General features: G+C 44.1%; 1 protein-coding gene across 3 annotated transcripts in view; it reads right to left on the bottom strand.

The window, feature by feature from the left end:
* Positions 1–22,035, bottom strand: part of abr (ABR activator of RhoGEF and GTPase) — a 79,754-nt gene that overhangs the window by 47,599 nt on the left and 10,120 nt on the right. The window contains exons 1-2 of one of the 3 annotated variants that reach the window (XM_029848637.1): positions 20,453–20,772; positions 5,530–5,711 (exon numbers count right to left, since the gene is read on the bottom strand). In XM_029848637.1, coding sequence (XP_029704497.1) covers positions 5,530–5,711; positions 20,453–20,513 — 243 coding nt within the window. In that variant the 5' untranslated portion in view covers positions 20,514–20,772. Of the gene's footprint in view, positions 1–2,966; positions 3,258–5,529; positions 5,712–20,452; positions 20,773–22,035 lie in introns of those variants that run through there. The other 2 variants (XM_003976469.3, XM_011617410.2) reach the window with 2 other exon arrangements.

Here is a 22,035-nt window from a genome sequence, read left to right as displayed (position 1 = left end):
AGAGCATGGAGGAGATTCCAGGAGACAGGTAGTTACTCCAGGAGAGCTGGACAGGGCCGTAGAAGGTCCTTAAACCCTCAGCAGGATCGGTATCTACTCCTTTCAGCAAGGAGGAACAGGATGAGCACTGCCAGAGCCCTACAAAATGAACTCCAGCAGGCCACTGGTGTGAATGTTTCTGACCAAACAATCAGAAACAGGCTCCATGAGGGTGGCCTGAGGGCCCAACGTCTTGTAGTGGGCCCTGTGCTCACTGCCCGGTACCCTAGAGCTCGATTGGCATTTGCCATAGACACCCTAACTGATATTAGGTATCGGGATGAAATCCTTGGACCCATTGTCAGAACCTACGTTGGTGCAATGGGACCTGGGTGTCAGGTTCCCAGTTTCTGGGAACTCTTTTGCAGGGTTTTTCCTGCGGGGGGCGTGGTGGAGCCATGCCTCAGCCACAGGTGGTGCCGGGGACTGGTGCACCTGCAGACTATCGTAATCAAGCCACCTATTTATGGACTGTTCTCACGGTTGGCCAGCGTTGGCGTGTTTTGTCGTTTTCGGAAAACCCCGGCTATACCCTCCTGGACTTTTGTGAGACTGTTTCCTTCGTGGATAACTTTTGAACCCGTTATCGGATTATTGTTTTGTCTTAATCCTTCATGGACTGCTTTCGGCCCCGCTCGGGATTTTTGTCGTAAGTTTGCATTCCCTGTTTTGTTTAAGAACCGAGTCGTGGTCCCCACGCCTCTTTTTGAGTTCTATAAACTTTAATAAAGCTTCTCGGAACGATACGCCACTGTGTCCTGCCTGCTTTCGGGTCCTGATACAACCACTCGTAACACTGGGTTCCCCCTGGTCCACGACAATGCCCGACCTCATGTGGCTAGGGTATGCAGGCAGTTCCTGGAGGATGAAGGAATTGATACCATTGACTGGCCCCCACGTTCACCTGACCTAAACCCAATAGAACACCTCTGGGACATTATGTTTAGGTCCATCCGGCGCCGCCCGGTTGATCCTCAGACTGTCCAGGAGCACAGCGATGACCAGATCCAGATCTGGGAGGAGATCCCCAAGGACACCATTCGTCATCTCATTAGGAGCATGCCCCGACGTTGTCAGGCATGCGTACAAGCACGTGGGGGCCACACAAACTACTGAGAATCCTTTTGAGTTGCTACAATGACATTTTGGCAAAATGGATCAGTCTGCTGCATCATTTTTTCACTTTCCACTTTCATATACATATACACGCATATACACACACACACACACACACATATATATACATACATATATATAGATACAGAGAGAGAGAGAGAGAGAGAGAGAGAGTGAGAGAAGACTGGTATGAACACGTTTGAGATGAAAACCTTTGACATTTCCTGATATGTTGAATTATCATTATCATAGAATGTCTCAACTAAAAATCATGTGAGCTCTCAGTCATAAAACCCCTGGAGTTTATGTCACTTTTTTCACATTACACCCTAACTCAGTGTCTCTCTGTTTGTCCCTCTCTCTCCATCTTACGCAGACAAACAGTGCAGTGAAATAGCATCAAATACCGTTGCCACAAGCACCTCACATTAGACAATCTTCATTTGTCAATGATGCCACTAAAAGAGTTTATGTGATTATTCTACTAATTTATGGCAATACAATAAGTTAAAAAAGTCTTGGCCATACTGTCAGGGTGAGTCTGTAGCCGTGACTGAAGATAAAGGAGTCAATAACAGTGACATTTAGACACCTTCAAGGAGCCAAAGAACAGCCATGAAAACAGAACAGATTAATGATTAACACAATTAGATCCTTTTATCAGCACGCTGACGCTGACTGCTCAGACACGGAAGGAGCTGACCTAATTTTTAACCGAATCGTGACCAACAGGACGAGGTCGTCATAAGTATATGTGTATTCCACTACCGTAATTCATTCAGCTGTAAGATAATAGCAGTTCCAGCGCCATGAGTTCACACTCATTAAGAGGAAAATGAAAACACTTAATGAAAACATGTACCAAAATATCAAAAGCAGCCATGGATAGATGTGATTAATGGCGTCGGTCACTCTACACAGTCAAAGCAATCAGAAGAGGAACCATGTGGCTAAAAGCAAACTGAAAGATTTTCGTGAGCATTAGCTGAGGAACTTTGGATTTCCCTGGCCCTTCAAAGTTTAAAGCTCTTAAAACCATTGTAAGCACCTTAAAGGAGCTCAAATTTAATAATAAAAATCAGAAGGAAGTGAGAGAGAAGACCTTTTTTAAAAGGCTTGGTTTATCCACTTCTTATTTCTTTCTAATGTACCGGTAATGCAGAAGCTGTATGCGACAGTCAAAACAAACACGAGTGTTTGTGACATGTAAAGCCCATTCCCTCAGTGGCAAACACACACCACACCAAAATGAAAAGAGGCAGGACAGGAAGAGGGAAAGTACAACTTCAAACAGTGTGAGTTCCCCCCCCTTATTCTGTACAAAGAGGTACTGTATGGTGAAAAGGGCAAGATGGGAAATACATGAGTGGTGAAGAGATTTTTCCAACAAACATGCCCCTGTGTGTCCTCCCCGGGCTGTATATTCCCACAGAAATGCTGTGGGCTGTACAGGAAGCTGCTGTTGGTTAAGTCACCTCTTAACACCCTCAAAAACAGAAGTTTCAATTTGAAACAGAAAGCCGTTTTAAAGTTTTAAAAAGCGACAGGGTAAGAAGTCATGTGCTGCACGGTAGCTGCCTCGTCAGGCCACACTGAGACCATCGGCTGTTACACACATTCACACACACACACTACGGTGCCACAGATGGCTCATCGGCACACTCATGCACAAAAGTGATGCCACAGGCTTGACATTTTTCTAAGCAGAAGCATTTCAAGCAACTGTGTGTGTGTGTGTGTGTGTGTGTGTGTGTGTGTGTGTGTGTGTGTGTGTTGAGCGAGAGGTTTCCCATATCCAGCCGCTGCCTCACCTTGAACTGTCTATGCACTGGGGTGATGGGATCCAGCTCCCCATCTCCGTATTCAAACACCTCCTCCTCCAAAACCCTGTCCAAGTAGCACAGCACCTCCTCCTCTTCCTCCTCCATGATTCTCTCCTTTATCTTTCCCCCCTGAACCACCTCCTCTCCTTTTTCTGCCTAATCCTTTCTTCAGAGCTAGCCAGGACACATCAGTGTTTTCCCCCCCCGTCAGAACAAGTCGTCCTGACGCGGAGACAGAAAGAGAGAGGACCCCGCCTACACAGCACCACCCCCTTCCTCTGCTGGGCTTCCTGGTCTGTATGTATGTGTACCGCGAGTGTGTGTTCCACCTCGGTCGATGCGGTCTGCCCTCCCTCTAAATCTGCCCCTCCCCTCACAACAGACGCTGTGCAGCCACTTCCCTGATGGCCTTCTTCTGCCTGAGCCACACAAGGAATCTCATCTGCTTGAGTTTTTTCATTTGATTCTTCTGTATTTTCAGTCCACTTCCTCAAACACACACTGGCTCCCTGTTGCAGAGCATTAAGGGGCTCATTTCTCACTTTTTGTTTCTTGTCTCTGACCATTGTTTCTTTATTGATCTGCTGAGACTCTTGGACATGGAGCCGGCTAATGTGCTGCTGTAGTGTGGCTAATTCTGATTACTGCACAGACTTGGTAGTGTGCATATAGAAAATGCAAAGGTTTGGGACGGAAATCAAACATTTTAACTTGATTTATTCATGTTTTCCTAAAAACAAATAAAAGGTACTAAATTAACAAACATCAAAAGGAGAAAATTAGCCAATTGGTTAAGAAAACCTCCAAGAAAACCTCTGGCATTTACTTTCAAGCTGGAACTCTGAGGGATCAATGTATGCATTCTGTCATGGAAGTGTCAGGGTTGCCTTCATAGCTCACTGGAGTCAAGGCCTGCTGCAAAGTCAGCAGAAACAATACCTGACTGAGCAAGGCTTGGGCTTTTACAGGAAATATACTTTTAGACTTCAGAAGGCAGAAAAGTTGCCACTAGAGTACAGAAATTATAAATATACTATGATATTAACACGTAAAATATTTCATTTTATAACTCATATCATTTTTTTTTTTTTTTTTTTACATAAAATGTTTAAAGTATTGCTTAAGCGTTGAAAAGTCATTTCTTAGTATGCGTTAATGAAACTTTTTTGGAACGATTTTTAATTTGTTTTAACCAAAATCTACCACTAGATGGAGACAAAGTTTTATTTAAAATGATTGACCAGCACATAGAGGCGTAAGCCAGAGTTACCAAAGACAGCCAAACCACCGCGCATTTCGATTATTATAAGATAGTTTAAGGGATAAAGTATAGTAACTAGTTGCTAAAGTAGAGCAAATCTAAAGCAGATGTCTGAAAGCACTGTCCATCTAGGTTTTCATTCTGAAGGCCTTACATTGTTATATTTGTACAGTCTACATATTAAAGCTGTTTTTGCTTCTGAGTGTGCTACGAACCAAATATCCAAATCCTTATTCTACTAGCAAAGTGAGGAGATTTTTGGCTGGTCCTCACAACTTCAAAGTGTTTAAGGCATGAAATTCCTCACAAAGATATAAATACAAGGATGTGTGTGTTTGTGTGTGTGTGTGTGTGTGTGTGTGTGTGTGTGTGTGTGTGTGTGTGTGTGTGTCTGCGTGCTGTTATATGAGAAATATGTCACAAAAACTCCACTAGGCCTTTCACTTCAGGAAAATTCTTGCATGAACTCTGCACCACTAAGTGTCGGTTCAGCAGCAGCTTCTACAGATGACAGATAGACAGTAGACAGTAGACAGTAGATGAACTACTCTTCTTCACATGCACAGTGTTAGCACTTTAAACAAACAAACAAACAAACAAACAAACAACACCCACTACAGAGCAATAACAATGTATTCCCAGAAAATGCAGAAAATGTAACAATGTAACATTCAATCACAAACCGGCATTGCTAAGTAATGGTGTCATTCAAGCCTAAATAGGTCAATGGTCACTTCCGGACACAGTGAATGTACCACCTGCTGGGGGCTGCAAGGAATCCAGTTATTGGGGCTGATCGTTAACAATGACACCCAGTCAACTTCTGACATCTGATGCAGTCAGGTCTGGTGTGAACACCCTAAAACCCACCGCTAGCAAATAATGGCCAAAGGTAATTGACACCTGACAGTGTACGTGTTTCAGCAGAGGAACAAAATAACAAGACCACACTAAAGAACAACTGAGAAAGATAATTACTGCATTTAAATGCAGAAATGTCCTACAAATACTAAAAAAAATACATTGGTCATGGGTAAGACAAAGACTTGTTTCAACAAATAAACAAAATGGATTTTTACACCTTCTTGCCAAGGTGAAGTGGGTCAGTCAGTCCCACAGTGTCATCTCAACCTCCAACATTCAGCTGGTGATTTATGTTGCTTAGTTACTCCTAAGTTGCTCCCATCTGTCACATTGTCTGATGTTATGAAGTTGTGTGTGGACGTTCATGTGATGGACCACTGCTGATTAATGTCTTCCAGTCCTTCTGCGTGTGTGTGCTGCTCTTACCCCTGGAGGCAGGCCCTCTGGTGGTGTTGGCGAGACTGCCTCTCCATCGGGCCCCTGGGGTGCGCACAGCTGGGGTGACATGGTGGGTGATTCATCTATGTAGGGCAGCGTCTCGGAGCCATCCTGTGACTTGCCGTCCTCTGCACCTTCCCCCTCATACCCATCAGTGTTGTAGTTGAAGTCTGGAGATGAAAGAGAGGAAGTAAAAAAGGAGATGAAGAAGTAACATATCAGCATTTCAGTATAGATGGGAAAAAAAATCACTGCTGGAAACGGCTGTGAAGACTCCAGCTTGTTGTCAGCCTTTAAATCATTCAGAAATATAGTCCAGAGCTCACTGAACACTGATGAAAATCTGGTTAAAATCAAAAAACTAGTGTAGCATAAGTCGCCACCCTGCTGTCAAACACACACAACATAATTCTGTGTGTAAAGGGGATCGTGCACATGTGATTTTACTGACAGTTCCTTTTAATCTAACGTGAACATGTGAGCTTCAAAATAGAACTCCTCATTCAGATCTATTGCCCAGATTTGCATTTGTTTTTCAGATTCAAGACCCTTGTGTGACCCATGTGTGCATGTTGATCTGCACCCACTGTGACTGATGCAGGCTGCCCCGATCTGCTAATGAATCCTGACAATCCAAATCCATGACAATAAAAAAAAAAAAAATCAATGCTTCACTGTCGACTTTATGCAAAGTAACCTTTTTGTGTCACCAGCCACAGCCTGTTATTATTGTTCAACGCCTCACACGTATTTTTACACCACATCAAGTAAATGGATTGAACTGAAGAGGAGGAAGAACCGACAGCAGATCAATGTGGTCAGAAGCAAGCGGAAGATTGGACCCACTGGTACTGAAGAACAGAGACTGAATGACACACGCAGCCTTGGAAAACAAATCCATTGAGGTTGGTGGTGTGTGTGTTAGTTTGAAAATGAGACAGCAGACTGAACAGAAGTAAAATCACTGTACCCTTCCACTGTTATAAACCTTTTCTGCTCATTCAAATTGAGGCAATAATGTTGCATACAAAAGCAGCCATAAACCAGGAGGAAGCACCAAAAACTTTTGTGAAATGTCAGCGCAGCAGTAAAGAACGCATGCTGTTCCGAAGTGTTGTAGACTTATTGTAAATGCTGGTTTGCTGTTCCAGAATTCACTGGTTGAGGGAAAAACAGGTATTTTCTGCAATAATGATGTAAAAGGTCAATAGAAATTGAAATAAATACTCTTGTCATGTTTTCTATGCAAAAATAAATAGTTATCTCAAGTAAACGCAATGATAGTCAGATCAGAGGACGAGCCTGCATATGATTAAAGTCCCCCCTTGTAAAGGGGAACAGACTGAGCTCTGCAAGAAATGGTGGCTGAACTGGAAAGATGGTGTAAAGAAAGAAACAGAGGAGCCCACAGAGCTACGAGGAAGGCAGAGCCACACGCAGGATCCTACCTCATTCTGCATGTAGCCACTGCTAGCCGAAGGATTTATGGAGTAACACTTCTAGATTAAAATCCTACTTTGATCAAATTAAATTAATTTAAAGAAGTAGAATAGTGGTGTTGCCACCTCGGCCTACATCTACTGTCTTCCCTCACTTCGAAATATGGACAGAAAGCGACTAACTTAAGTCTTTTAAGATGAGGTGATCATGCTTTCATTGCAAATTCTATTTGGTAGAATTTTCCAAGCTGTCGGAGAGATATCAAGCTGCACCTTGCTCCTTTTGAAAACAAAAAAAATTTATAGTGGACTTCTGCTGCTCTCCACTTCAAATGTCACACACCACAGATGATTGCTCCACAATTATTGGTGTGCTCTGCTGTGTGTTGATGGAGTTAGATCAATGAGGCTCCAGATAATAAGGAATGGTTTGTCTGGCAATGGAAAACCTTTCAGAGAGAGTAAATCAAGGCAGAGAGCACTCTGCTGTGCAGCTGAAAAAGTGCTCGCATTAGACTGTAACTAATCCACATCAGCAGCTGACTGACCAAATATTTCACATGTGGAAATACATTTGATAAAAAAGGAAGTGAATGCAGAAAAAACAGCTGCTAATATTATTCTCAAAATACACAGAAATTGTAGAAATGACTCCATAATAGAAAAGTCAGCCTCTTAAATAAAGTGAATAGCACTCCCTTGTCCATATGGCATTTACAGCTATCAGAACTCTTAAAAAAATCTCTTTGGCGTCCTCAATGGGCATTGAAATGTGACATTTGAGTCTTGAATAACAATCTCTTTGATGGTGATTTAAATAAACCAAAATTTCCATCTAATGCACTTATCATCTGGCAACCAGGTGGGACCTTGTGACAAGACATTCATTCATTCATTCATTCATTCATTCATTCATTCATTCATTCATTCAGAACTCTATCTTTTTCTCCACAGAATGCAGCAGAACAGAAGGTCAGTTTAGTTCATTTCAATTGTGTACATATTTGTGTTTTAGCAATCAAATTCTTTGACTTTTCTTTACTTTGTTGGCTTTACTTTTGAAGCCCAAGAAAGACAAAATCTTGGAATTCTCAACATGTGGCAATAAGTTTTTTTTATTGATACTAAGAACCCTGCTGTGTTGGTTTTTTTTGGCTCTCAGGGCAGCCTTTGGCACTATGGGCCATTCAGTCCATAACTTTTACCGTTTCAATCTGTTAATGGTCTTCCTCTAAAACCATTGACAAATGTGGCGTGCTGCAGGATTCTATTCCTGGCTCATGCTCTTTTCTGTGTATTTTTTTGCCTTTGGTGTTAATCTTTACCAAACACTAAGCCAGTGTTGCAAAGATGAGCTGCAAATCCATCTGCCGGTCACAATGAATGACATCTGTTGGTTACTGAATCTGAAATTCACATTAAAAGAAGTGTGTAATGTCTAAGTACACTTTCACTGTAGTTTTAATTTGACATGCAGATTTATTTTGTCAAAAAAGCTAACTTTTTTCTTACAAAGCTAACTTTTTGTTTGTTAGTTCTCTTGATCACTGTAGCACGCTGTACATTAGAGTTAAGTTGTCTCTCCTGTTGTGAATTAAATTGGCCCAAATACTGTACTGCCCGATGTCTCTCTTTAGCAGCTCCGATTCTCTGGAACATGTCACATCTGTAGTTGTAGTTTTGATTTAAAGCCTGATTAATATTTTATTGTATGCTATGGTCCTCAATTTGGATGTTTATGTGACCTTTCAAGAAGCACAGACCGACAGCTTGATTCTCTCAGAATATGAAGCTATGTCGATGAGGTGCGCTTGATCATTACACCAATGTGTGCGCACACATACAGGTCAACATGTGTGGCAGCAGATATGTTGCATAACACACCTGTTAAATCTCCAGTACAATCCCAAACACTCCAGTACTCCTCTGACCTCTGCTTAATGTCGGCTCTCATTCCTCACTGACTCACCTGTCACTCCTAATAACCAGCCCCCCATTTCCATGGAAAGGAAAAAAATAGATACCTTGAAAATTGGCCAGACTAACTCAAATGCATCCTGGCCTCCAAAAAGCCGTCTGGTAATGCTGACAGGCAGTCAATAAACCCTGAAGAGCAGCAGTGTTCTGGTGTTTGACTGCCCCGATGGAAGGTATGAATAAGAGCTATTGTGAAAAATAGGACTGACAATTTACATGAGCTCATCAAATGTCAGTCTAAACTCCACAGGGCTTCAACCACTTGCACAAATTTGCAAATAAATGTAGTCAGGAAGAAGCAAGAGTTGCTGCGGCAGTATGAGAATTCAATCAAGGCACTGTGCTGCCTTGCTCAGCATTTTCTTTTCAGAAGGAGAAGGATTACATCATGCAGCCTTGCAGCAAGCTAGCACTGTGTGGGCACCATGAAACAGCCCTGAAAACTGCTTGTGTATGTGGGCCATGACTGCAGCGACTGAGCAAACATGCCTTAACCCACGCAGCATGGTGTTTAGAACAGAATGCATGTGTATTTGGAAGCCAGAGTTTCCTGCATAGGGTAGGAAAGACTTTCAGCATCACTATACATATGTCTATTCATTAACGTGATTAATGTATATATAGCACACATAAAACTCATACACAAATGCATATACACACACACAGAGCATTTCTCCACTGAGGAGCACAGACGACCCTCAGTGAGCTCAACCATAACGGACCCAATTCTCTGTAGACCAGATAGAAGAAAAACAACAAGAAAAGGCACTGCGTGTCCTGTAGCACAGTGTTGGGAGCCCAGACACCATGACAGCAATGGCACAGACTTTATGGATGTACAGTATACTACAGTGTGTACATATTGTAGGCATTAATATCTGCTTGAGTTGCTGTTGTCAAACAAGAAGTGACTGGGGAAATTTAAGATCTTTGTGAAAAGATCTTAAATTTCATCTCATCCGTGATGAGTGCAGCTGAGGAGATGAATGTCACACATCTATATTTTACTTGTGCATGCTGAGATCCTTGACCCCCTACATCTGCACAACACAATATATAAGATATCAGATGCAGACCGTTGCACATAATTTCGCTTTATGATTACCAAACTGTAATGTTCACAGTTGCAGTCAGCAAATACTATAGAAGGTAGCTATGACTGATACAAGCTGAGAGCATCTACAGCTAATGCTCTAAAAAGAATTAAATACTGGAATGTTAAATGAAAGCAGGCTGTGCCAGGAAGGAACGGGAATAAATGTGAGTGCAGACAATTTTTAATTCCTCGTTTAACTTCAAAAATCTGCTGACCACATAACTGGTGAGATTTCCAATTAATTAAAGTTTACAAAAACACAAAATATACATAGATATATATAGATATATAGATTTAGATATGCGTTATTTTAAGCTTTAGGTACAGAATACCAGAAAAGGGGTAGCAGAGGCAATGCTAATGATTCATATTTAGTCAGAACTTCTCCTAGTATCAGAATACAGTGATGCAAAAAGATGCTGACTAAGCAAATGGTTTGTGGATATGAGTCATCCACTTCAGGCGGAGTCATTGTTGCTCCTATCCCACTCATCCAGCCTCACACTGGGCTTCTTCCGATGGAACAAACCTGCTATTCTAAAAGGATGAGGGTTGGAAAAGAGAACAGGCGAAACTTCTACTGTGCTTTTGTTCAACTAGGAGTTAAGACACATGACGGTAGTTTCCATTATCCACTTCACAAACTGTGAGCACATGTTCGGAGCACTTTCTATGCCAGGTGAAGAGTCAACTTAGTATTCTCCCTTTATTCCTCAAATGAATGTCAATTCTGCTACAGCTGCATATCTTCATGTGACATACGCCTGTAGGCAGCTAAAGATAAGGGCCCTCCATCCATGCATGAACCAACCAATGTTTCCATGACAGCCAGCCACTATACATTATAATTAGTTAGCCTAAATCCCCAAGGCTTGGACTGTTCAGACACACTAGTGCTTCCATAGATTAGGACAAAAGCTGTGATACATCAAGCTAGGTTTGTCTGCACACAAGAGGTCACAAGACCAGACACACCCACACACACCTAGACATACAGGCAAACAAAATCTATCACAAATAATCCAGCAATTTATTTGCCTCGTCCCACCTTGTGCCCCCCATGTTTGGAAGCAGGTATGATAGAATTTGATGTTCCACATGATTGTAGAGTTAAATATGTGCTGACAAACTTTTAAGTAGCTTCATTTTGTTTGCATCTACATATCGTTGTGCAAAATTATTGTTTCACTTCATGCAAACAGAAAGCGTATTGAATTGGGCACTGAAACTGAGGAGCAGGCATAATGGGAGCTATTGAAATGCAAGCAGCTGCTGATGGCAGGTGATAGGGCGTAGGTTAGTGGGGTACGGCACTGTGCTGTGCTGCATGTTTCATATAAGAATATTATTAAAGGAAGAAGAGAAACACTAAAATGAGAGGAGAAACTTTGAAAGAAGATTTCAGAGTGAACGCAGACATCACTAACTGCCAATGAAAATATCCAACTACTAGGAGCAGACTCAGACGTTTAGTGCATTTTTGACTCTAACTCTAATTATACTATTTTTTCATTGACACTGACATTCTTGCGCAATGTTTACAGGCACTGGGCCTAATGTCTGTTTGATTTGTGTGTATTCACAGAGAATCCTGTTACAGGAGGGTGGAGTGATGAAGGTCCGAGGTTTTCTGGTGTGATGAGCTCTCAAAAGCCCACATCTATCTGACACACAAACAAAGACTGATGAGCAGTGCTCCAGTGATGTAAAACCAAGGGTCAGTATAAAGTAAATGTACTTTTTCAGTCAATACTGAAACTTAATTTATATGAAGTTAGTATGTATGTGGTTACCGGTACATTTAACTACAACTGCTCCACAGATGCTCCGCAGTGGCTCTGCGCGGTTCCTGAGGCGTGGCTTAAATGCATATGTATGTGTGATAATAAGAGTAAATAAAAACAAGATCCACTTCTTGACTTCAGTAGAAAGATGATGTGCTGAGAAGAGGGCCAATCAGGGCCAATAATATTTTACCACACATATAAACGGACACAAAAATGAGTGTTAGAGTGGAATATATGCAGGATGCTTCGTAAATTACATTAAACTTCTTTCTAAACTAATGAAACAAACATGTATGGAGTGTGTATTGTATCCATGACATTAATTCATAATCGGGAAGTGATACGTGTGTGTTTAAGACAATCAGTGACCTGCGCATGTCTGTTCACCTGAGCCCAGAGATGCTCAATGCTTGAGTGCATCCATAAACCCTTTCAACTCGTAATGGCCTCTTCCCCCTTTCATGTCTCCCCCTTCTTGTCTCTCTCGCTCCACTACCCTGAATGCTTAATCATGGCCTCTGCCTTCTGGGAGCATGTAAACATGGCAGCTGCACCATTGGCCAGGAAGGTGGTGTTTCTCTCTCATGATTGGCTGACAAGAGAGGAGCCAGGGTGGTCAGAAAGAAGGCGTTGGTGGTTACTATAGCCCTAAAAGATGACTTCAGTGTATAGCAACCTATCCCCATCCACACAGGCACACACCCCTCAGGTCATGGATGAAGATCCCTATAGACTCCCTGAACAAAACATACTGAGACACATGACACACCCTCTAACATCAAGCACAACAAAGGAGCTTGACTCTTCTAAAAATGATAACATTTGTAAGATTCCTCAATTTAGCTGCAAAATTCTGATAACATATTTTGTTTGGCATTAAAGAGAAAACACATTTATATATATATTTTTAAACTTTTTTTTATTTTAATTGCGCAATAGCATGTCTTTAGATGAAGCTCAATCAATCAATCAATCAATCAATCACTCTTTATTTATATAGCGTCTGTTACAATCAAAATTGTTTCTAGGCTTTTACAGATTACCAGAGCCTGACCCCCAGCAAGCAACAGTGGCAAGGAAAAACTCCCCCTTATCAGGAAGAAACCTTGAGCAGGACCAGGCTCATATCGAGGACCCTCCTGCTGATGGCCAGCTGGGTAGAGATGGAGAAGAAGTGGGAGGACAAGTAGAAGAGAGAATAGGCATAGATCGCGCAAAATGCAGCTAACGATGTCCTCGTCCAAAACCATTAAAGTAAATTAATGCCTAAGCAAATCCTAAATAGCTCAATCATTAACCACAGCCAACAGTTGAACCAGCATCACAGCTACATTATGTACGGCGCAAAATAAATAAAAAAAACATTTAAAATAATTAGTTACAATTACAAACAAAAATCCTCCGTGAACCATCACCTTATCGTGGTGGAGGAGTTTGCGTACCCTAATGAGCCTGGGAGCTATGCTGTCCGGGGCAGTTTGCCCCTGGTAGGGTCTCCCAAGGCAGATTGGTCCTAGGTGAAGGGTCAGACAAAGAATGGTTCAAGACCCATCATAGAACAACTAAAAGGGAAGCCGCGTACCCAGCCCGGAGGGTTACCGGGGCCCCACCCTGGAGCCAGGCTCGATGGCGAGCGCCTGGTGGCCGGGCCTACGTCCATGGGGCCCGGCCGGGCCCAGCCCGAACCAGCTATGTGGACACTCCCGTCTCCAGTGGACCCACCACCCGCAGGAGGAGCATGAAGGGTCCGGTGCAGTGTGGATTGGACGGCGGACAAAGGCGGGGACCTTGGCGGTCCGATCCTCGGTTATGGAAATTGGCTTTTGGAACATGGAACGTCACCTCTCGGGTGGGGAAAGAGCTGGAGCTTGTGAGGGAGGTTGAGCGTTACCGACTAGATGTGGTCGGCCTCACCTCCACACATAGCGTCGGCTCAGGAACCCAAGTCCTTGAGGGGGGTTGGTCACTCTTCTACGCTGGAGTTGCTCAGGGTGAGAGACGGAGAGCAGGGGTGGGCTTTTTGCTTGCCCCCAACTATCTAGTTCAACGTTGGGGTTCTCGCGGTTGAGCGAAAGGGTTGCTTCCCTGTGCTTTCGGGTCGGGGAACGGTTCTGACGGTTGTGATCGTGTTCCGAGGGCAGTAGGGGACATTGAGCCTGAATGGGCCATGTTCCACTCCGCCATTGTCGAGGCGACTGTCGCGAGCTGTGGCTGCAAGGCCGCTGGTGCTGGTCGTGGCGGTAATCCCCGTACCCGATGGTGGACACCAGAGGTGAGGGGAGCCCTCAAGCTGAAGAAAGAGGCCTACAGGTCATGGATGGTCTGTGGGTCTCCAGAAGCAGCTGACCGGTACAGGTTGGCTAAGCAGGTTGCGGCCGCGACAGTCACGGAGGCAAAAACTCGGGCATGGGAGGAGTTCGGTGAGGCTATGGAGGAAGACTTTCGGTCTGCTCCAAGAAGATTCTGGCAAACTCTCCAGCGCCTTAGGGGCGGCAGGCAGCAACTTGCCCACACCATGTTAGGTGTGCGTGGGGAGCTGCTGACGTCTCCTGGGGCAATTATCTGGCGTTGGAAGGAATACTTCCAGGAGCTCCTCAATCCTATCAACATGTATCCTCAAGGTGGAACAGAGTCGGATGACCAGGAGGTGGACCATCCAATTTCCGGAACGGAAGTTGCCGAGGTAGTGAAACAGCTGCCCGGCGGCGGAGCTCCGGGAGCGGATGAGATCCGCCCGGGGTATCTTAAGGCTCTGGACGTTGTAGGGCTGTCCTGGTTGACACGCCTCTGCAACATTGTGTGGACATCGGGGGCAGTGCCCTTGGACTGGCAGACCGGGGTGGTGGTCCCTATTTTTAAGAGTGGGGACCAGAGGGTGTGTTCCAACTATAGGGGGATCACACTCCTCAGCCTCCCTGGGAAAGTCTATGCCAGGGTGCTGGAAAAGAGGATTAGACTGAAAGTCGAACCTCTGATCGAGGAGGAACAATGCGGGTTTCGCCCCGGTCATGGAACCACGGATCAGCTCTTTACCCTTGCTGGGGTACTTGAGGGGAGTTGGGAGTTTGCCCAACCAGTCCACATGTGTTTTTTGGACTTGGAAAAGGCTTATGACCGGGTCCCCAGGAGCATCCTGTAGGGGGGTGCTCCGGGAGTATGGGGTGGAAGGTCCCTTGATAAGGGCCGTCCAGTCCCTGTACCAAAGGAGCAGGAGTTTGGTCCGGATAGCGGATTGTAAGTCGGACTCGTTCCCAGTGAGGGTTGGACTCCGCCAGGGCTGCCCTTTGTCACCTGTTCTGTTCATAACTTTGATGGACAGAATTTCTTGGCGCAGCTGGGGAGTGGAGGGTGTCGAGTTCAGTGGGTGGAAGATCTCGGCGCTGCTTTTTGCGGATGACGTAGTTCTTCTGGCGCCATCGAACAAGGACCTCCAACAAATGCTGGGATGGTTCGCAACCAAGTGTGAAGCGGCAGGGATGCGGATCAGCACCTCCAAGTCAGAGTCCATGGTCCTTGCTCGGAAAAAAGTAGAGTGCCTTCTCCAGGTTGGGGAGGAGGTCCTGACCCAGGTGGAGGAGATCAAGTATCTCGGGATCTTGTTCACGAGTGAGGGTAGGATGGAACGGGAGATCGACAGGCGGATCGGAGCAGCGTCAGCAGTGATGCGGGCGCTTAACCGATCCGTCGTGGTGAAGAAGGAGCTGAGCCGGAAGGCAAAGCTCTCGATTTACCAGTCATTCTACGTCCCAGTCCTCACCTATGGCCATCAATGCTGGGTGATGACCGAAAGAACGAGATTGCGGATACAAGCGGCTGAAATGAGTTTCCTCCGCAGGGTGGCCAGACTCAGCCTTAGAGATAGGGTGAGAAGCTCGGACATCCGGGAGGGGCTCGGAGTAGAACCGCTGCTCCTCCACATCGAGAGGAGTCAGTTGGGGTGGCTCGGGCATCTGGCTAGGATGCCTTCCGGACGCCTCCCTTTAGAGGTGTTCCGGACATGTCCCACCGGGCCTCGTGGCCAGCCCAGGACTAGGTGGAGAGATTACATCTCTCGCCTGGCTTGGGAGCAGCTGGGGGTTCCCCCAGAGGAGCTGATGGAAGTGGCCTGGGAGAGAGCTGTCTGGGCATCCCTCCTGAAGCTGCTGCCCCCGCGACCCGGATCCGGATAAGCGGGAGAAAACGAAACGAAACGAAGTGAAACAAACAAAAATCAATCAACAACAAACTAAATTTCTTAATTCAATTAGCAACGCAATATAACACTTGTTTATTTACTGTGTGATTAAAAGCCACAGCAGCACAAACAGCTGAGCCAAATACTTTATCTATTATTCAGAAGGTTGATGCTGGATGAACCCCGGTGGCCCAGAATATAACCCCAACAGGAGCAAGCATGCAACCAGTTTAATTTTACAAGGGGGGGCTTGCCTTTTCCACTTTCAGCTGCCTAAGATCATGAAAAAGAAACAATATCCACCTTTTATTAAGGCTGCCTCTTTCAAAAGGCTGCATAACCACTGTATAATACAGCTTATTGTTTTTTATAAATTCATTCATACGTAATAGAACTGAATTTATTTTGAAAGTTACAAAGGTTAAAATACTACATTACCCACCATTCCATCAACACACATTTATTTCATATTTGGCAATTTGAAGGAAGAGACTCAAGTTTAATGTTCTAAAAGCAGAGATGGGTGAGAGAAAGAAAAGCAAATAAATATACGTTTTCATTTGTACCGTCAGTGCTCCTCTCACATCCCAGAGCATTTTGTTTCGCAAACACAAATCTGCTTATATAAGCTCGACCTAAAATGAGGAAGATGCTTCGACGACAACAAAAACAGAGGAGAATGGATGGCAAGGGGCTGCAGAGATGAGCACGGCGTTACATAACACGGTTACAGGCCTCCCAGAGTATCCCCTGCTCTTGTGTGAGGGGACAGATTTAAACATCCCTTTCAATAGCGACACTTCAAGGGAACAAAGTTCATCTATTGATCTCAATAATGGAGGTTATTCAGGGCCAACGTGAAAACTCACAAGAGATTAAATCACAAAACACTTTTCCCATTGTGAGAAGAAAATCTTTACCGTGTTTGCACTTTTACTGGGCACAGAGAGATGTCTGTATCCTGATGACACAATAAACAATTCTTTTACAATAATATCTCATGGCATTGAATTCTGTATGGGAATGGGTAACACTAATTCAGTAAAAACCTAAGATTGTATTTTGCTTCTGCCTCCTGTCTGTGTTGAGAATACAGTTCACATTAGAAAACCATGAAGTTCCATCACTCAGGACCGACAACAAGAGTGTCACCATCGGCCACACAAAAAAATGGTGAGACAAAAAAGTGGGGTTCAGATTTGGGTGATATGGATTTTTGTGACTAACGATGTATCACATGTTGTATTACTACCCTGTAAAACTCTACTGGGAGCCAGTCCAAAATCACTCTCTTGCGCACCAATTTGCTGAAGCGGGCCATGTAACAACATAAAGTCTGAACATTAAACACTTAAAGACAGAACTGGGACTGGACTGGAGTCAGCCTGCAGCAGCAGGTCAGCTCCATCTATTACAGGTGGAGAGAGAAGGCAGAGCAAATAGAAACCTGGCTGTCAATCTCCTGGTCCACAGCATCCCCTCTAACCAACCTGTCATTATTCAACATCAGCCATAACTGAAGGCATTATTAGCCCACATATACGGTACACAGAATATAGGAGCCTGCTGCCTCCTGTTACTTTTCACTCTTCTTCGTCAGCTGTGTGGAAAGACAAATATAAAGCATTTTCCATTCCATCAGATTCCACTGCTGCAGTGTTTTAATCAGTTTTTGTTTCTGAAATGCCATTAAAAATAATCCACTGAAATTTGACTTATTTCCTGCAACCCTGAGGATTTGAATGAAAAGAACAAAGAACGAAACTCTTTAGCTAAGGGAATGATTTTTACATGAGTATTCATTCAGAATAGTTTTGCATCTCAACAATGACATCAATATATACTATTTACAAGCATTTCCCTCAACAAGCACCTTATATAATACAGTCTGAATTCATGATGTTTACCCATTGTTTATCTAAAAATAAAATTTCAAATCTGGATTTGATTTGGCCTGCAGGTCAGCACGTTCTCCTGCTGTTTGGGAGTCACTCTTAGATTAGAGTGCCCTATAAATTCCATTCAACCATCTGTACAACTGCAACATGAAATTGGGATATCACTGTACACATGACCCTTTCTCAGACTCCTGAACTCGGGGCACACTCATATTTTAGCAAGGCTTGCCCAGCTCATCTTTTAACTACACAGAGGCTGTACAGAAATGAGGATAGACTTAGTTTTTAAAGCTGCATCTACGATGCCGACATATGCCACCTCCCTCAAGGTGACACAGATTAGATTTGGCATACGTGTACGCATGCATCTGCGCGTGGTGCAGCAGAGCCGCCATGGCAGAAGGCCCATATTTTGGCTGTTATATAATCCAGAATGTTGCTATGACACCAAGTGAAAACACCAAGTCCAAAGCACATTTTTATTATTATTTATGGAGTCTAACTCATCACATTTTAATTACATGGTGGACAAACAATATAGTTGACGTAGTTCGAACTAAATGTACATTCTTGCACACATAAAATACCAATAGCCATCTGATGCTTCATGCTGCTAAAGCCAATATGAGGACGAGGCTGCCTAATGAGTGACTGGGTGCTGTGAATTCAACCATTGTGTGCAATAATTGTGTGCCATTACATCCACATACACATGCTTTTGTCCTCGTGATGAAAGGATGGACTGGTTTATAACTGGTGAAGGAAATCTCAGCTGGATAAGCAGCGGTCAAACGGCAGGGCTGAACAGAGAAAGCCTCCATGGGTGAACCCAGCAGCTGTGGCTTCCAGTATCCGCTCCACAGAGTTAAGGATGTGGTCACATTAAGCCATTAACACAGTGTCAGTGGCAGACTAGGACAGATGCAGTTACAGCCTTGTGTTTGGTAATCCCCTAAATGAGAGGAAGGGTTGGTCTGGACCTTTTAAAGTGATGTATTTCTCTTTGGTAAAGTGAAAGAATTCTCAAATACCAATTTACTAATGCATTGTAATCACATTATAAACAACAATGAGAGAAAGCAAAATAATTATGAAAAGTGCATGTAAAGGATTTGATATTTCCCTCAAAAAAAAAAAACCTTTCAAGAAAATTCCAATCAGGCCTGACACAAAGCCACCATTTACACATCCAGATTATCCCTAAACTGATAGTTTTTTTAAACTTGTTGGGGCTGAACCTGTGAGGCGTTATGTTTTTGGTCAGAGCAACAGCAAACTCAAAATAGCAATATTAAAATAGTACAGAGATAATACACCATCTCTGGGCTGCTTATCATCCGCTTCCACTGACCTGGTTTAGTTTTGAAATGCATGAGTTCATACACTTATAAGCCACCCATGGGTGATTAGCTTATTTTAGAATTAATACAAGAGCCCAAAACTTTCAGCATTACTAATGACCGAAGAGCACAATGGTTGGTGATTTCATCGTTGTGCTCTTGGGTGGTAAATGTTTATACTGTACAGGAAAAAGGTCCGGAAAGCCTCAGTGGTTTGGGAGAAACTGAGACTAGCCTCCCTACTGGCTGATAATGGAGGTGGAATGTATTTAATCTTCTAGCTTGGGAGGAAAACTGCAAAGGTGAAACCTCTCCCATTTCACTGCTCAGCAGGTAAACAGTGTAAAAAGAAACACTGGTGGAGTTTCAGGGTCAACAACGCAGTAATGCATAATTCTTTGTGACAGTCCCAAGCCTGTCCATCAAAATACTTCCAAAAGGATTCACTTTTGTGTACCAGCAAATTCCCGAGCATGGCCACAATCCCGTCTCTCTCCCTCGTGTTCAATTCACCTCTGCAGATTAAAGCCTGGCAACAATCGTGACACAGCACAGAAGAATCTCAAAACGATGAAGTGCTCGTAAAACCCACAACACGTGCATAATCTCATCGACACGGCAACAGGGAGGCACAGCTGTGCCCGATGGGACCTTTGTAATCACTTTAAAGTGGAGGAAACTCACAACTCTCATTAAAAGGGCGAAAGCACAATGGAGATTCTGTTTACATTAATTCATACTTACATCATCAATAACTTTCACATTTACAGATAACGACTTTGGGGTGCGGATCATATGAAGGAAATCTAAAAGCGTACTAAAGCGAACTGACACACAGGGGACTCGTCTCCAGCAAACTATGGGGACCACAATAAGCAATAGATTAAAAATTTAGCATCATACAGTATATGGCATCATCAACAGACTGGAACATAAAGTTCTACCTCTGCGTTGTGCACATGACCCCCACTTTAATGTAGCAGAACCTCTATCTCTGTGCCACTAAACATCTACACAACACGAGTGATTGTAGGGTAAAACAGACATGGGGGCTACTGTGTGTTGGGGGTTATTCTTCTAGACAGCCACTAGCAGGAGGTGTGACATTAGACGGTAAAGGAGGGAGAAGCCAGCTAAAGTGGCCTGAGGTGAAGAGGAGAGTGGAGATGCACTGAAAGGAGTAAATAGAAGGTTACATACTGCTATAGAGAGTGTCAATCCACGACAGCCGGGGTAGACCGCGAGCACTGAGGGGCTCCATCGTCGTCCTCCTCTTCTCTCACTATTGCCTTCTGATTCCTGCTCCCTTTTGCTGCGGATGTTTTTTTACCGTCTTTCTTTTCCTTATTTTTTTAAAGCGGTCTTCATCTCGCAGAAGAGACACAAGGAATCATTTGGGGTGGCAAAAAGAGAGGCTTTGGGGTCCAAGATAGACCGCTGACTCTGAAGACCGTGTGTGTGTGAGCGCTGATAGAGAAAACAACAGGCTGGAGGAGACCGCTGCCAACCGTTGCTAGGGGAAGGCAGAAGCACTCTCTCTCTCTTTGGCTTGCTCAGTCATTCCCCTCTCCCTCTCTCTTTGGCTTGCTCACTCACTCCCCTCTCCCTCTCTCTCTCTTCCTCACACACACACACACACGCACAGAAGCGGTGCATAATCACTGTGTACCAGTGATGTTTTTATGTACTAACTGATTGATTCTCTGTCTCTCAGGTTGTCTTTAACTCACATATGTCAAATCACTGAAGTGAGTTTACTAACATGACACTTGTTTAGCCTGTGGTATAAAAACAAAGAGTTGTGATTTTGCATATTATTACTAGGCTTTCTGCAAACAGTGAGGTGAAATAGATCATGGATCCCTCAATGCCCCCAAACACACACACACACACACACACACACACACACACACACACACACACACACACACACACACACACACACACACAAAATGTGGAAAACACAGTCAGTCATTCAGTTAGAAATTGGCTGGTTCAGATGTCACATTTTAAGCTACACCCATCAGTGGTTCCTGTTGCCATGAGCCCCACATCTTTTTACAAATAAAACACAACATGGAAACATGAAAGATTCTCTCAGATACACACACACACATGTGTGTATGTGCGTGCGCACACACGCACGCAATCATGCGAGCCTGATGATCTTTAGAAAGCAAAATTAAACCCGACATTTTATTTATTTTCTAATTCCAATCAGAACTTTAATGCACAAATAGGTTTAATGGAGAAATGATGACATGCTCCTGCTGTGCTTTGTTTTGTTAGTTATGTTCAGCATTATCACACAGCTCTTTCTTCCCATCAGGCCAGTATTTTTTTATGAATGCATGCGCTACATTAGATACAAGTATCGTGCCAGCAGAAACAAAGCCTGACATGAAACCACCCCCTCAAATCCCTTCAGGACCACTCCCCCCCCCCCCCCCCCCCCCAACCTTCTCTAAGGGGCATGGGGGAGGAAAGATGGAAGGTTGAGAGGCAGAAAAACTTCAATTAGGACACAAAGGATGACAGGAGGAAGCCCCCTCCTTCACCAGCCTCTGCAGGCAGAGCAGGGGGGCCTTTGTCTGGCTAGAGAGCCCATATGTGCCAGCTGGAGGAAACACACACATTTAACAGGAGGGCATCCCCGAGAGCTCATTTGCCAGGGGTCGTTTCTGTGCGAGTGTGTGTTAAGGCATTTAACGGGTGTCCGTGTCTGTGTGTTTCTATGTGTGTGCATGTGTGTGTGTGTGTGTGTGTGGGGGGGGGGGGGGGGT

This window comes from Takifugu rubripes, chromosome 15 (assembly GCF_901000725.2).
Source record: "Takifugu rubripes chromosome 15, fTakRub1.2, whole genome shotgun sequence".
NCBI lineage: Eukaryota > Metazoa > Chordata > Actinopteri > Tetraodontiformes > Tetraodontidae > Takifugu > Takifugu rubripes.
This window is presented reverse-complemented; position numbering and strand designations above follow the sequence as displayed.